This window comes from Pygocentrus nattereri, chromosome 15 (genome assembly GCF_015220715.1).
Source record: "Pygocentrus nattereri isolate fPygNat1 chromosome 15, fPygNat1.pri, whole genome shotgun sequence".
Lineage (NCBI taxonomy): Eukaryota > Metazoa > Chordata > Actinopteri > Characiformes > Serrasalmidae > Pygocentrus > Pygocentrus nattereri.
In genome coordinates this window covers 28,482,336-28,499,112 of record NC_051225.1, presented here as the reverse complement: position 1 = coordinate 28,499,112, position 16,777 = coordinate 28,482,336, and the positions used below count along the sequence as shown (strand labels likewise).

General features: G+C 38.8%; 1 protein-coding gene across 1 annotated transcript in view; it reads left to right on the top strand.

Moving 5' to 3' along the window:
- Nucleotides 1–8,688: 8,688 nt before the first annotated feature.
- The window catches only part of aspscr1 (ASPSCR1 tether for SLC2A4, UBX domain containing), a 45,058-nt gene continuing 36,969 nt past the window's right edge, over nt 8,689–16,777 (top strand). The window contains exons 1-3 of the mRNA XM_017724779.2: nt 8,689–8,811; nt 9,022–9,077; nt 10,054–10,168. Coding sequence (XP_017580268.1) covers nt 8,722–8,811; nt 9,022–9,077; nt 10,054–10,168 — 261 coding nt within the window. The 5' untranslated portion in view covers nt 8,689–8,721. The remainder of the gene's footprint in view (nt 8,812–9,021; nt 9,078–10,053; nt 10,169–16,777) is intronic.

Below are 16,777 nucleotides of genomic sequence, written 5' to 3'. Positions count from 1 at the left end.
ATTAAAAATTAATTTTTGTAACAAAAAGGCTGCAGTTCAGTAATAAAGTTCCAGTTCAGTAACAGTAATTTGCAGTTGAATAATAAAAAGCTGTAATTTAATAATGCAGGTAAAATATACTGTGATCATAAAAGGTTGTAGTTTAACAATAAAAATCTGTAGGTTGATAAAAACTCCAAGTCGGTATCCCCCACTAAACCGCGTCCTGAGATGATCCTGACTGCAGAGCCATTCAGCGCGAAGTCAAACTCCACCGTCGGTGTAAAAGCAAGAATCACTGCTAAGCTGATTAAGTGATTAATTGCTTGATTGATCTCTGCGCGTCTCTCTCCTCTTCTGATCTCTCTGCGTCTCGGTTCGTCTCCACGCTACTGCCGCTGCTGTGGGTTTTATTCTAAACGCTCCGTCCGCTCAGCCAATCAGAGCGGTGGGCTGGCCGGGGAGGGCGTGGCTCCGTCAGCACGCGCGCGTTCTTTTCTCTTCCTTTTTTCTCTTTGAAGTTTACTGAAATCGATTCTTTGATCTCCAAAGGTCTCTGCAAAGGTTTGTCGATCATACAGTCACCCAATAAATCATCCAACTCAAAGCTTTTAAAGATTATTTCAGGTATCTAGGTATTTATTTTAAAACTTTCCAAAAGTCTTCAGGCAAAGGGAGACTTTTTTTTTGGCAAACAACAAAACGTTCATCAGACCTACTTATTTGATAGATAAGTTGAGTGAGAAATAAATAAATAAATAAATCCAAAGGCATTTAAAAACTCAGATCAATTTAAGGGGGAACAGCCTTTTCTCGCTTTTGTTAACTAAACAAACAAATAAAATATTCACTTTTCATATTTTAACTTAAAATCATATTACATCCCACTTTCGTTCCATCTTGAGGCTTATTATTCAGTAATTACATTAAAACCATGGTAAACTAAGTTTTATTCTTAAATGATAGGAATGAGAAGAGCAAGTTTAAAGTTTTGGAGGGTAATACGTTTAGTAATCTGCCAAAATGATGTTTTGTGACCTGACCTGACCTGTGACCTGTATGTGACCATCAGTACATCTGCTGTAAACATGCTTACTCACCTCTTACAGTGATTCCAACGAGATTTTCTGCTTTAAAGACCAGGAAGACCCTGTTCTGATGATGTATCTTGAAGGTGGAGAGCAATTTTGAGTGTTTTGAGGTGGGAGTGTGATTTTTTATGACACCTGGCTAATCTTTAACAGAACAAGTTTGATGTCCTGTCGAGGTTAGTGTTATGTCTCTACTGCTAGTAAGCATCACATATTATCCTCCAGCAGTCAGGATCTGTTTGGTGCCACTTTCCCAGCAGTGACGCTGCTGGTGGGACAAAACTTTGCATCTACATTTTTGCCGTTTTTCAGTTTTTGACATAATGTGAAAGCGCCTGTTGTCCTTTGCATTGTATGCAAATTTTATTATGAATGGACCGAAAGAAATGGCCAAAATTAATTTGGAAAAAAGTTTGGTTCCATTAACTTACATTGAAAGTATGGCATGTTTTTTTCTTTTCCTGTAAAGTTGCCTTTAAAGTTGTTCTGACAGCAGTGATATGAAAAATCCAACCAGGCTAACAGATGGAATGCTGCTCTACAGGATATTACAAAACATGAAAAAAAGAAGATATTATATATTAGTTTTAGGCTGGAATGCCTGTTTGAATTCATTAAACCTCACTTGTAAATGAAGAGAATTAACAGATTTAATGGAGCTGAGCAACAGAGAGGCAAAGAAAGATAACACAAACTTTTAATCCTTTAAAAAATAAAAACATCAGCACTATAGGGGCATTCATTTATACCGCTCTGTGATGTCAGAAATGGCACAATCAGGTCACAGGTCTCAAAAAGTTCCTGGGTTCCTGGGTCTCAAACAGTTCCTGCTCAGCATGCTGGTGATTTACTAATCAAATAAAATCAAAACAAACTGAGCGGTTTTAAATGGGCTGGAAAAACATGCACAGGCGTTCAGATGAGAGCTCATTTCCATAAATAACTTCCGTTCTAGCGTATACTTGCTTTGCTTTGAGAGGTCACACAAACACGGGGCTCAAAAGGCCCTTAGCAGAGCGAATGAAGTTTTATTTCCTCGCCTGATAGTTCAGACAGATAAGGGACGGAAACTGTTTGTTTATTCAGACGGCAGTAATTTCCCCAGGGTCAAAGCAGGCTCTTTCACCTTCAGAGCTTTGAACATGACTGAATAGGTGCACAGGAGTGTTTGGCTGCAAAAAAAAAAAACGTTTAAAGCCAGTTTCACGGACATTGATTAAGCTCAGACTTGGACTAAATTGCCAATGGAGAATCACCTCCTTTTAGGCTAGGCTTAGGCTAGTCTGTGAAACTGGCCAATAAACTTGGTATCCAGTTCTAACTCTAAAGTTGATGGGCAGATACTTTACTGCGCAAAAGTCAGATACCACCCTTCATTTGTTTGTTTTCATGTCAAAGCTGCCTACAAGTTACAAGTCCATTTCCAGGAAATGTTTCTGAGGAGATTAGATATAAGATACACTTGCATAAGGAAAGAGAAAATTAAAGGAAAAAGAACAAGAACTGGAGTTCAAAGAAATATATATAAAAAAACAGAGAAAATTTAACTTCTAACAACCACCTGAAAAACTTGGTAGACACAGAAATTGTCCCCGTCAGACAAACAGCAGCTTTCATCTTTGAGAGACAGTAGAAAATCAAGCTGCTTCAGATCTGAAAACATCCACAGGTGTTTCTGTCCATCCTTCCACTGTGAGAAGACTCAGCGCTATGGCTCTGAGAGGATGTAAGAGAGAGAAAAGGAGATAGATAAAAATAAAGAAGCTGCTGGTTTTCTCAGAACGATGGTCTGACCACCTCAGAGTCCAGAACTCATCATTACTAGATGTGTTCAGGATTAGTTAGATTGCATAAATTGCATAAATTATAGAAAACACATGAAAAAAAATTATCACCAAAATGTTTTTGCATAAATTGTTATTTAAAAATAAGAATTTATTGTAAAAATATTTTTGCAGGTAAGTTGAAGGGTAAACAGCATGCATAACAAGCATTTATGCAAAATGATTGTTTAAATTCACAAGGTATAAAACTATAAACTGGTAAAAGCCTTAACTTGGATTACAGAGAAAAAAAAAGTTGGCAATGTAAATGCCAATGGTCAGTGTGTCCAGTAGACCTGTGTTCATTTCCCACCTTTATTGCAGATTGTAGTTCCATTGTCCTTTGCTGATACCAGCTGGCCACAATTATGTTTCATCACTTTATATAAAAAATCTACGACAACTAGAAGAAACTGTTCAAATAATAATAACAATGATAAGATGCTAGACCTTGACATGTGATGTGATGAGTGTGGGTGAAACAGAAACACAGACTGCAAAAGGGAGAAATCAAATTTTTTTAATTGTAGTTTTATTTAACAAACATTAAATATGACATGTGCCACCACATTTGCATTATTTTATACTTATACTATACTATATTATACTATAACTGCAGCCATGCACTGTTTAATGTTGCGTTTTCAGTGCAGCAAACCAAAATCCCACACTAGTTGTGGGATGTTTTGGGGCACGTTGGCTACAACACAAGTAAGTAAAAGAGTAGGCAGAGTTGTAGGCCGGTTCTATGGCTCAAAGTTTATTTGTTTAACTTCATTTTACATTACATTTACATGACATTTTACAGTTAAATTTTTAAAGCTTCAAATTTCAAGTAAAGTAATAGTAATGTCCCACATTTTAGTAAAAACGATCTCTTTTTTTCAAACAGGGTGTATATCAGCAGTTCATTGTGGCAGTTATATGAATTTATTATCATCTCTTTTCATATTACAGCACGTATTTGAGGTCAATTATAAAACATATTATAATTTAAAACAGGCTATTTTAGTAACTCAGTTTCCATAAGCAGATTGAACGGACTGAGGAGTTTATAGTATGTTTTGAAACTTTAAAGGGTGCATATTCGACTTTTTTTGTATTTTAGCTTTTCCAATCAAGGTCAATTTCTAACATGTGGTTTTATGTACCAAAAATGGTCACATTTAATTTTTACTTAATCATTTTCCAACTTCCCTTTATCTCTTATTAGAATTAAACAGGCTGTTTTTGTTACTCTATCTTTAAGACTGGCATAAGATAAATGAGCTCTGTTCTGATTGGCTGTTCGGATGTTGTGCCTCATTCAAAAAGCATTCAAGGATAAAACACTCCCCAAACTTCAGTATGAATGGGTAGAGTTAAAGTGCTGTAGATTGCATAGGCAGTCTTAGTAAATGATAAATGGACTGTACTGGGGAGATAATAAAACTTTGACAGTGTTTCCATATAATTTCATACATTATTTTAAAAAAAGAGAGGGGAATTTGGTTTCCCATTATATGGGCCCTTTAAATTAGGATTCACGCTTATTTAAAATATGCAGTGCAAGATGATTTCACAGGCTGCTAATAGCTGTTTCTCATCAAGCTTTCCTAGCTTACATGTCTATCTTTACACAGTTACTTATTTTTGTACCAAAATGGACTGAGGGACAGTCCTAAAATGATAAATAGCTAGACAATAGACGATAATAGATGATAACAGTAAATAAGTCATAACACTGAATACATATATATGTTCCTTTTATTTTTAGGGCCTTTGGTTCCTGAAGGTCTCCATGCTGTCGTCTATCTTTGCCCAGTATAAAGTCTACCTCTGTGCACTCCATGACTGGTCGTATGATGGGGTGATTCAGACAGCAGGTGGGCATTGGATGTGACTAATATAGGGGGAGATAAACTGGGCACCCAAAAAACACCTCACAGAGGAAACAGCCCTGTAATAGTCACACCCTTCACAGCTCTTCAAAAGGTTCATAACTGAGCGCTGAGTGTAGTGCATGAGGCAGCAGCCCACATACCCCAGCCCCTCTACTGCACAGTAATGGATCTGAACATGATTCCTCCTGACATACCTCTCACTCCTCATACCTCTCAGACTCCATTCAGTTAAGCAACAAACCGTGTGCCCTTTAAATCATTCACATATGCTTCCTCTACGGGAGCCACAGTGAAATGCAAGACAAGCATGAGAGGCAAGAAGAGTTAGACACATCAGGGGAAATGATTGAAAGCTGGAGGGCATGAAATCCTGATCCTATAGATCCAGCGCACTGTAAAACATGCAAGTAAAAGTAAACAGCAATAGGAACAACTGTAACAAAAGAATAATAGCCAGCAGTCAGCAGTGCTGTACAAAAGAGACTGTGCTTCCTTAAGAGTTTTTAAAACTGGAAAAGGTGGAGAGCCCTCTCTGGGTTGGGGATAGGCTCTTGCCTCAAGTGGAGGAGTTCAAGTATCTCGGGGTCTTGTTCAGGAGTGATGGTACAAGGGAGCGGGAGATTGACAGGCAGATTGGTGCTGGGTCAGCAGTGATGTGGGCTCTTTACCGGTCTGTTGTGGTAAAGAAAGAGCTGAGCCATAAGGCAAAGCTCTCGATTTACCGGTCGATCTACGTTCCCACCCTCACCTATGGTCATGAGCTTTGGGTAATGACCGAAAGAATGAGATCGCCAATACAAGCGGCCGATATGAGTTTCCTCCGCAGGGTGTCTGGACTCTCCCTTAGAGATAGGGTGAGAAGTTCAGTCATCCGGGAGGGACTCAGAGTAGAGCCGCTGCTTCTTCATGTCGAGAGGAGGTGGTTCGGGCATCTGGTTAGGATGCCTCCTGGACGCCTCCTGGACGCCTCCCTCAGGAGGTGTCACAGGCAAGTCCACCTGGGAGGAGACCCCAGGGAAGACCCAGGACACGCTGGCGTGACTATATCGCCCAGCTGGCCTGGGAGCGCCTCGGAATCCCCCTTGGAGAACTAGTGGAAGTGGATGGGGAAAGGGAGGTCTGGGCCTCATTGCTTAGGATGCTGCCCCCGCGACCCGAACCCCGGAGAAGCGGAAGATAATGGATGGATGGATGGATGGATGGATGGATGGATGGATGGAGTTGAAAAATATTATTAAAATATACAGAAAAAATGGGACTCCTAAAATACATCTATGACCAGGGAGACCGCTAAAAGTGTCAGATAAACAGCACTTAAAGCTTTCATCTTTGAGAAAGAGGAGAAAATCAAGTTGCTTCAGATCTGTAAAAATCTACAGGCATTTCTGTCCATCCTTCCACTGTGAGAGGACAACTCAGCACTATGGGTCTGCAAGGATGTTTGTCAAGAAGCCTTTACCTGGAAAAATACATTTACAAATATAATCTGAAATTTACAATTCAAACAAAGAAGCTGAACAATGGACTGCCCACCCCAGAGTCCAGATCTCAACAACGCCAAATGTGTTTGGGATCACTCATATCATGAGAAGCAGGAAATGCTAAACCAAGCAAGGCACGGACACAGTAAATACTGAAAATCCCATATTATATTTAGTTGCTGAGGCCTCTATGTAATTTTCTGTTATATACTGTATACATTTCTTAATTTTCCTTCCTTGATAAACAAATAAAAATAAATAACTCGTAATTGATTGTTGATTTTACTGAAAACGAACAAATAAAGGGTGCTCTTCTTCACAGTGCCATATAGTATCAGTGGTGACCTACTTGATTATTTGACATGGAAAGATTCCCCTATTTTTCATGTGATAGGTCTAGCTTTCTGCCATAAAACCCATTTTGAGTTATATCTTATATACATATATTCATATTTTACTCTGTACTGTGTATAAAAACTCAATGTAGATTCACTGGTCATTTTGGATAGTAAATAAAATGGCTATATTTCTGCCATAGACTTTGTGACTGCTGGTTGCCATCACCACCGCTGTAAAGAAATCCAGACTGGTTTGTTTTTCATGTCGGAGCACTCTGACTATGCACATCGCAATTTTTATTATTCAGAAAAATCTGTGGAATTCACCTTTTTTAGTTATGTCAACAGTAGACTAGCTGTTCAGTGAGTTGAACAATCTCCATCACCCGTCTTAGTCACAGTCACGAATTTCTTTTGAGTCAAAAAGTCTCGAGATAACTTCCAAAAATCCCATGACTTTATGACTCTAAAGGAGTTTCAGGCTGTTATTGTGCAAATAAAAATATGACCACTGAATGTGAAATACACTGTGTGCACAATTATTAGGCAAGTCTTATTTTTAAGGATTATTTTTATTAATGACCAATTACAGTGCTCTCGGTTAATCCAAAATGTTAATAAACCTCAAACATGAATGTTTAAGAGAAATAAAGAGAAGTTTTGGCTTTCTTTGGAGAATATCTATGTGCACATTTATTGGGCAATTATAATGGTACAGAATTATTATGCAGCTAAATGAAAAACACATTTTCACGTCTCACTTTATTTTAATCTGTTCAGGTAAGAATTATAGACAAACAGCTCAAAGCTTTCCAATGAACATTTCTGAGAAATAAAAAAAAAAGTGACCAATATAGCCACCCTTCTTTTCAATAACAGTGATAAGCCTTCCATTCATGGAGTCTGTCAGTTTCTTGATCTGTTGACGATCAACTTTTTGTGCAGCAGCAACCACAGCCTCCCAGACACTGTTCAGAGAGGTGTACTGTTTTCATTCACTGTAAATCTCCTGTTTAAGAATTGCCCACAAGTTCTCAGTTGGGTTCAGGTCAGGTGAGGAAGGGGGCCATGTCATAAGTTTTTCATCTTTAATGCCTTTACTGGCTGGCCATGCAGAGGAGTACTTGGATGCATGTGATGGAGCATTGTCCTGCATAATAATCATTGTCTTTTTGAAAGATGCAGATTCTTCCTGTACCACTGCTTAAAGAAAGTGTCTTCTGAAAACTGGCAGTAGGCTTGGGAGTTGATTTTGAGCCCATCTTCAACCCGAAAAGGTCCAACCAGCTCATCTTTAATAATACCAGCCCATACCAGTACCCCACCTCCACCTTGCTGGTGTCTGACTTGAAGTGGAGCTCTGTCCCGTTAGTGATCCAGCCACGGGCCCATCCATCTGGTCCGTCAAGAGTCACTCTCAATTAATCAATCCATAAAACCTTTGAAAAGTCTGTCTTCAGATTCTTCTTGGACCAGTCTAGAGACTTCATCTTGTGCCTCTTGCTCAGTGGTGGTCGGGTTTCAGCCTTCCTTACCTTGGCCACGTCTCTGAGCACTGAACATCTTGTACTTCTTGATACTCCAGCTAGGTTGCAGTTCTGGAATATGACAGAACTGGAAGATAATGGGTTCCTGGTAGCTTCACGCTTGATTCTTCTCAAATCCTTGGCAGTTATTTTGCATCTTTTTTTCTCAGCACGTTTCTTGCGACCCTGTTGACTATTTGCAACAAAACGTTCGATGGTTCTGTGATCACGCCCCAATATCTGTCTGCGAATCTCAAATTAGATAATTATCTCAGGATAATTGTCTCGGGATGAAGTTCTTTGTTGATGTGCAGGTTATTCTCTGATCACGTTTCATGTGTCCACCCGTAGCGCTTGAACAAACTCCAAAGCTTCGGATATATTTATATCTTTCACCGAAAACCCATTTCAGATGGCGGTCTGGTGGAAATGGCGACGTATTTCAAGATAATTCGTTTGAGAAAAGAAATCGCAGCGATGTGCCTGTTTGATTAGCATCCAGCACGTTTTCGTGCGGTTAGTACACTAGTAGAGCGCTGCTTGGCTCGGAGCTGCTTCAAATAAAGTTGCTTCAAACAAACACAGTGACGTCACTCTGCAATGGCAGCCAGCAGTACTGCGGTGTCAGTTCTGACTCCGAACGGACGCAGACAGACCGTAAAAGTCTCTCCGAACACACCATTACTTCAGGTAAACATGGCCCAGGACACGAACGGCGTATGTGAAGCTTTCGTTGACATTTCGTGTGGAGTCATGCTGTTTTTCCGTTGTATGTGAGAACAAAGCCTGGCCGTGTAGCTCCGTTAGCTCTGCGCTGCGAGCCGGAGAACTGACTGTGAAACCCAAAAGAGGAAAAAACAGAATAAAAAATACAAATTCACTGCTGTTTTAACTCTGCAGGTTCTCGAAGAAGTCTGTAAGAAACATGGGTTTAATCCAGACGACCACGGACTGAAGTGAGTGTTCTTTTAACTGCCGAAAATATTTGAATACTTGTCAAAATATCGCAATGCTAACTTACATTGCTGTATGAGTCTTACACCGAATTAGCGCGTTAGCTACTACAGTTTACTGCATGGTGCCTCACAAAAGTTAAAGATTGCTCTACGGTAGAGGTATGAATTGTGATAGAAGCATTAAACAGCATATATATATATATATATATATATATATATATATATATATATATATATATATATATATATATATATGTATATATATGTATATGTATTATAGTTCCATATTTTTAAGGATAGCCTGTTAAGGTTACTGAAGTGCTGTACTAATTTACTGCTTTTATATAATGAATAGCTTTGTGCATTACTATGTAAAGTGCCATATCAGTGCCAAAATATATCCAGAAACAAGTAAATGTTGAGCTTTGGGTTTTCCTTATAAGTGGCATATAAGAATACTTCTCCTTCACTTGCTAACCTTATATGCGATTAAAGCCAATATTGATGTTGCAGTCATATGCAAGAGTGCTTCCAAGCTGTATTTGGAACTAGAGGTGGGCAGTATGCTAAACATGTGGTATAATAATACTTCAAGACATTTTTCATAATTTATGATAATCGCAATGTTTATTTTTTCTGACATTGGTCAAGTTGGAACAGAGGAAGTCGTGACATTTGAAAATGCCATTAAAAAAATTTCAATTTCGATTGTGCTGCACTAAATCCAGTTAAACACATACACAACATGTGGTATGAAAGCGTGCTAAAGATACCCACGATATGCTCAGGAAAGCCATTTCGAAATATTGTGACATTATTTATCATGGTAACCATTAATATTGCCATATTGCCCAGCTCTGTTTTGAGCTATGGGTTGCAAAGGTGATTTGCTGCTGACGTGTGTCTTTTGTGCTGAAATGCTTTTTGCACCCAGTGCTTTGTATTATCTCTCTATGAGTGACTCTTTTATCCACAGGTTTCAGAGGAATGTGCTGGATCTAACGCTGCAGTGGAGGTTTGCCAGCCTGCCAAATAATGCCAAGCTAGAGGTGGTGACAAGCACCAGGCAGCGAGGAGGAGCAGAGAGTACGGTGGGTTACTAGGCTGTTGTTGTTCATCTGTACGACTTAACTGTAAATGTAAATGGCTACATTAAGTCCTTAATGAGAGCAACAAAGCCATCGCTTCTTTATGAATGTATGTATATATGTACAGGGGGAGTCAAGTCACAGGACATGTTTTATTTTATTTCATGTTTTATTTTATTATCGACAAATTGTGTATGCTGAGAAAATCCGCAACAAACACCACCTTCCACACCGCGTCATGGAGGCTTGTGACAGCATATAAAATAAAATAAAATGTCTGTGACTTTTGACTTAACCTGTATATAGTTGTCTTTTTAAGACTATTTTTTTTCTGCCAGTTCAAATGTACCAAACTTTATAAAAAAAAGTATTATGATTTGAGAAATGTTATATTTTTTCCGTATCGACCACCCCAGCTCAGAAAAGCATATTGTGATGTAATTCATCACGATACCAATAAATATCGTCACATTGCTCACCTCTACTTTAAAGAACTATTTGTATTAATATAGCATGAATATAGCGCAGGTATTTTTGTGTAATGACTTCTGGAGTTATAAGCAGTCTGGTTCACATCATCTCACTTTGTTCATTAAAATAATTCATACTTAGTTCATACAGTAAATACTGGTACCATGGCCAGTACCATGGCCAGTACTAAGGTGTCATCTACACACATAGCAATAAAAGATATACAACAATAAAGGAGCCCAGTTTGGTGCTATAAACTCTATATGGCTAAAAGTACGTTTACATTCTAATTATTAGGCTCAGGTGTTTCTGCCACATCTTGGCTCATCATTGGATACCACCTGAAGTCATTTTATGAAATTTCTGTACCACTAGATGTGTCCCAGTACTATCATTGTAAAACTAAAGCATGTAGGAGTGACGACAGCTCAGCTATGAAGCAGTAGACCACGCAGATTCACAGATTGGGGTCACTGAGTGCTGGAGTACATAGTGTGTAAAAATTGCCTGTCCTCTGTTGCATCACTCACTACAGAGATCCAAACTGCCTCTGGAAGCAACACAAACACATGAACTGTATGTTTGGAACTTCATGGCTATATATCTACCTTTTACAACTTAGGCTTTGAATCTTTGAATCTCTGACGACTTATTGCTGGGTAGAACTGTGGAATTTATGGTATTATTAACAGTTCTCCTACAGTGGTGCCCAGGTGTGCTAGAATAGAATAAAAGCCCATACATATCTTCACAGGAACTTCTGAAAATGTCATTTTGCTTTCTGGCTTTACAAACACATCTATTTTGTATTACAGGACAGTTAGTGTCAAAGTTCTTTTATTTGGTGAGTTAGAGGTTGCCATTATTCAAGTATCAGAACTGTTGGATCCTCGGTGGTGTTGTGGAGAAGATTTTGCTTTCTGAATGTTTGCTTCAACCACAGCTCCTACTCATAAATTTCATACTCTTAGTCCACATTTTCTGACTTGAGCCTGAAATATCTGTACAAACCTGAGAGGACCCTACTGCTCACGTCAGGATCAGCCAAGTTTGAATGTCATTTCCTCAGTCTGTAACTTGCTCAATTCAGGTTCAATTTTAATGTTCAGATTCTCACAGCTTCCCTCTTTTAAGATATTGTACGCTGCATTTGTAGCTCTTTATTTTTATTGTTCTATGTCTATTACTTTAAAACAGTTATTAATTTGACTTGTCGTTCACAGAGTTTAACACATTGGTCCCTGAGGCCTGTGCTCATGAGAAAATGGTTACGAGGGGAATAAACATTGAATTGATTCAGGAAAATACAGATTAGAGGCAAATGTATGTGTTTTTCTCAGTGAAAATAAGTTAACACATCGTCTAACACATGTCTGTACACATTCATTCACAATTACTTTTTATTTGCTGAATTTAACATATTGGAGAAAAAGATTTAACATAAATTAGCCTGTGCAACGTTATGGCATATTCTTACTTTACAAAGCATGTAATTTGGCTGGCGGTGTTCAAACTTTTGAATGCGGCTGTTGGTAACATGTTCTATGTAATGAATTTTAGTTTAGTTTAATATGAGTTTTAAAATTAAACAGGTAAAGGGTAACATTTTGTTATATCAGCATCACACAGTTTATCTAGACAAAAAGCATTTTAGATGTTGTCCTAACGTGTTGCTTCATGAATAAATTAGTTAAAGCAGGATTTTAGGCAGCTGATTTTGTTATACCATTTTTAAAAAAAACTATTTTTATTTTGTTTATCTTTGATCTCATGATGACGCTTATTGTTTGTCATTGTTATGCGTAAACCCAACTAGTGTTATGCTGTTGTTCCGCACAGTCGGTGATGATTGTTTCAGATCAGTTTCAATTCAGTAATGTGAATCAGACAGAAAATCTTATGGCCGTCTTCAGGTTTAGACCAAGATTTCTGGCCTGATTATAGCTCTTTTAGTGACGCAAGCTACATACACTAATAAAGTGACATTGCTGTCCCTCACTATGTGAGCTATAGTACTGGCAGGCATAAATGATCTGATTTAAAGGAGAGCCTTCATGTCCTATATTGCACACCGATTCGTGAGAGAAAGTGCTTAAACCCCATGGTGCTGTGTGGTAGATTACTTCACCATCCCCAGTATCCAGAACACAACGTGTGCGCTCACTTTACTGCTACAGAGCAGGTCATAAAAATAATCAGTGCCTTGTTTGATTCCTTGTTCCAAAACATTTATTCCTCCGCTTTGAACATTTTAAGTGCATTTTTCCTCCTCACACGCACACACACACACATACACCCACATATAGTGAACACACTCTCCCTCTCTCTCCCTCTCCCTCCCTCTCCCTCCCTCCTTGCCCAGCCATAATTTCCACTTTCTGTTTATGCACTGGTGTAATTAGGCGTCCCCATTACAGGGCCATGTGGCTGGGCCTCGCTGGGTGTTAACATGGCCATGGCATCCTTTTCAAGTCAATTCCACACTGCCAGCCCACAAGGCCAGCTGCCTCTAAGAGGTCCGTAAACAACCCTGCCTATGTCTGGGCTGTGTCACCGAGTGCCATCTTAGAAGTGGACTTAGAAATGGAAGTTTCTAGAAGGAGAGGAATGGACACATCTGCCGAACAGGTTCTTCTAACACCCGCCTCCCCCCAGCCAGGCCTCATATTGGTTGCAGATGACTTCTTGTTTGTAGAAGAAACTAATTATTTCAAGGCGGGACAGAAGTCTTTTTCATTGTGGGTGAGGTTTTTAACCTTTTTTTGAACCTCAAGTTCAGATTTGTTCAAGTTCAGAACAATTTTTTGTAGGTTGAAATGAAGGACAGGTTGGTAGTTGTGGCAGGTGCAATTTTTTTTCTTCTCTATTGATGGAGTTACACTATAAGGCCCTATAGTTTTCAGACACCTGCTCATCCAGTGTTTCTTCTGAAATCATGTGTATTCATAGGGAGTTTCTCCGCCTTTTCTTCAGTAACAGCCTCTATTGTTTTGGGATGGCTTTACACTAGATGTTGGAACATTGCTGTGAGGACCTGATTCAGCCACATAATAATGCTTATGTGGCTGAATCAGGTGAGGTCAGGTATTGATGTTGAATCACAAATGCCAGTCATCACTTCAGAGAATGCAGTTCCACTGCTCCATGGCCTAGTGCTAGGCTTGGTGACCTCACACTTGTGCAGCTGCTCCAGAGTACCCCAGGCTATTGGTCTGTACTTTTCTGTGTAGGTGATGAAACCTGTATGTGTGCAACTGAATTACTTTGTCAGCATTGTGTGCATCTTAAAATAGAAGACGTGGTTGTATACTTTTGTGGTGTTCGACGCATGTTGGTGTTGTGTTTTCCTCTGCATGGCGCAGTATGATTACAAAACCCAATCCTGAACTGTTCATACCCTGGTCAAGTACCTGTTTGTTTCCCATTGCACAACAGAACTGAAAGTAGACAGGGTTCTCTGTAGCTTGTGTGGTGGTCATATAATTTCTCATGTGACATAAATATTACAGGCCCTATATAATGAAAAATTTTCTTTGACGTTTTTTTAAAAATAACTTTTATAAACAGTGTTAAAGTTTCTAAATGTACTGTTCATTCCTGAGATCATACAGCCCATAGCAAAAAACAATGCTTTATTCACCTGTTCAGCCTGTAGCAGCCTTTAGTGCAGCTACAAAGCATTCACTTTATAGTTATAAAGAGTATTTCAGCCCTGACTGCTTTTTTACTGAGTTCCAACATGGGGCTGCTGGACATAGCTAATTTACATAATATTATTACCACTTATCGTCATTTAATTTTTAATGTTGTACCAGCTTATGTCACATACTGATATTTACTAAATGTACTCTAGTCTAGACATCATTACATAAAATATTTTAACAATAATGGTAACATGGCTCTGTTATGCTACTTTACATACATCAATCATGATGACTCATGACAGCATATGGCATCTAATATGAAATGCTTTTGCCATGGTTATGCCAGTGTTATGCAGGGTTCAAGTAAAGTGTTACTAAAATAATGTAAGATAAGGGCCCTTTAATAGTGAACTCAAACAGTAGAAAAACTGTATATCAGTTTTACTCTGCATTGGTCACAGACAGCGATTCTGGCTAGCCAGTAGTCATGTATACCCAAGAAATTTATAATTTAAGTATAATGAAAATGTCTGGTTTTGGTACAGGTTAAGGTGTGTGTGTGTGTATATACTTTTAAACAAACTGTTTTAGGCGCATACGCTTTTTGTGCAACATAATAAAAACAAAACTGAACAATATGTAAATAAAGCTATGTCAGTATTATTTGATAACTCTAACCCTGCAGGCCTGGCAAAAAGTTGGCCTTCTGTTTGGCAGCTTTTGTTCTAATTTTCTGTCACACTTTAAATGGAGCAGCAGTTACTTTCTCACCCCCTACACAGGCAGCTGGAAGGTGAAATGGGAAATTCGAATAAGAAGTGAACTTCAGTTTTTTTGGATTTCTCAAATTATATGTTTCATATGTACATCTTACATACTCATCAGACACTCAGCCAGACCTTATTGGTCTGGTCTCCATATTAGGCTAAGGCTGGCCATTCCTTTATCTCTGCTGCCTTGAATACAAAGTAGGCTACTTCTGACGATAAGGAGGTGATTATGGGACTGCTCCATTTTTATTTTCATTTAAAATATGACTAAAATGTCCCTGACTCACCTAGCAAAATGGGATAATGTTATCAGAGTTTGCACTGTTTGTACATTGTGTTATCTATGCTTGTTTGTCATAATGGTTTAACAGTTCTGACAAACTTATACCTGAGGAAGAACTTTGACTGATTTGCCAGGCAACTGAATAGCAGTTGTCTGACTCAAGTGTTGATGTAATCACGTTTCTATGATGATTGTATTTGACCAATCATTGATCTGCACTATTTGTAGCCCCAGCAAGAAGGGTAACCAAATTCAGTACTTAGGTACAGTATATGTCATTTCTCTGTGGAAGTGAGCACAACGTGCATTTTCATAGATTTGTAACCATACCACACTACCCTGCCTGGTGGGGAAAATGCCAGTAGTGCACCTGAGTGCTATTGCTTTATTTTCTGATGCGGTTGGTGCTGACACAAACTTGCACGCAGATCAACAGCTCACTTAAATGCAGAAACGTTTGTTTATAGCTGCTCCGCCGCTATTAATCAGTGTCTTGCAATCGTTTTCATCATTTTCCCCCTCTGTTTCATTTGTTTTGTTTGTTTATGGTGGGGGTAAATAACTTGAGTAAATAAACACTTCACACTGTGGCCCTTTCTTTTTTTTTTTAGCACGTATAGCATGATGATTAGTCATAAGTGTGTGTGGTGTATGTGGGTTTGGAGTCATTTTGGAGGAATGCTGCGTGGCTTTTGAAGGCCAGGAAAATGAGGTCAAGACCAGGGCTGAGGTTAATGACATCATCAATCCGCTGCGGCCTTCGCTGCCCTCCGTCATGCATGTGTGTCGGCTGGGCCACCCACAGCCAAACACATAACACCGAGTGTTGTATCGTAGTTGTCAGGTTTACGCTTCACATCTAAAACATGTGTTCAACCCGACTCGAGTCCCATCTGTACACGGCCGTTTAGTCTTGGAGGTCAGCGGTGGTTGAAGTGCACAGATTTGCTATGTAGGTTTTATTCTTGCTTCTTTAAGGTTAATTAGTGACTTGGTTATTAGCATTTTGCATCTTGTTTTCAGCTATTTAGACCATGCATCTGTAGGGCCCTTATCTTTTAGATCATACACTACAGTTTAGAAGTATCTGCAAAATGGAAAGTTTTCAGGTGATAACAAAAATCTTTATTTTTAATGTAAGTAAATGTAAAAGCACATTCATTCTAAGCAGTTCACATCATAAAATTTTCACACAATGTAAGATGTCTGCTCATGTCTGCTGATTGCAAAAGTAAGAGATACTTCTTTTTTTTGGAGAAAGACGATATGATTTATCAATCCAAATATTGAATACAATACTATGTTGCACTTTTTCCATGCATTACTCTGGTTTTCCCCAATGCATCCATGTGTCAAAACAGCGGTAATTTAAATGTTGTGCGGGAAGCTAGTCCTTAGTGTCCAGTTTATTATGATTGATGCAAGTGATTGCAAACTTTTGAAC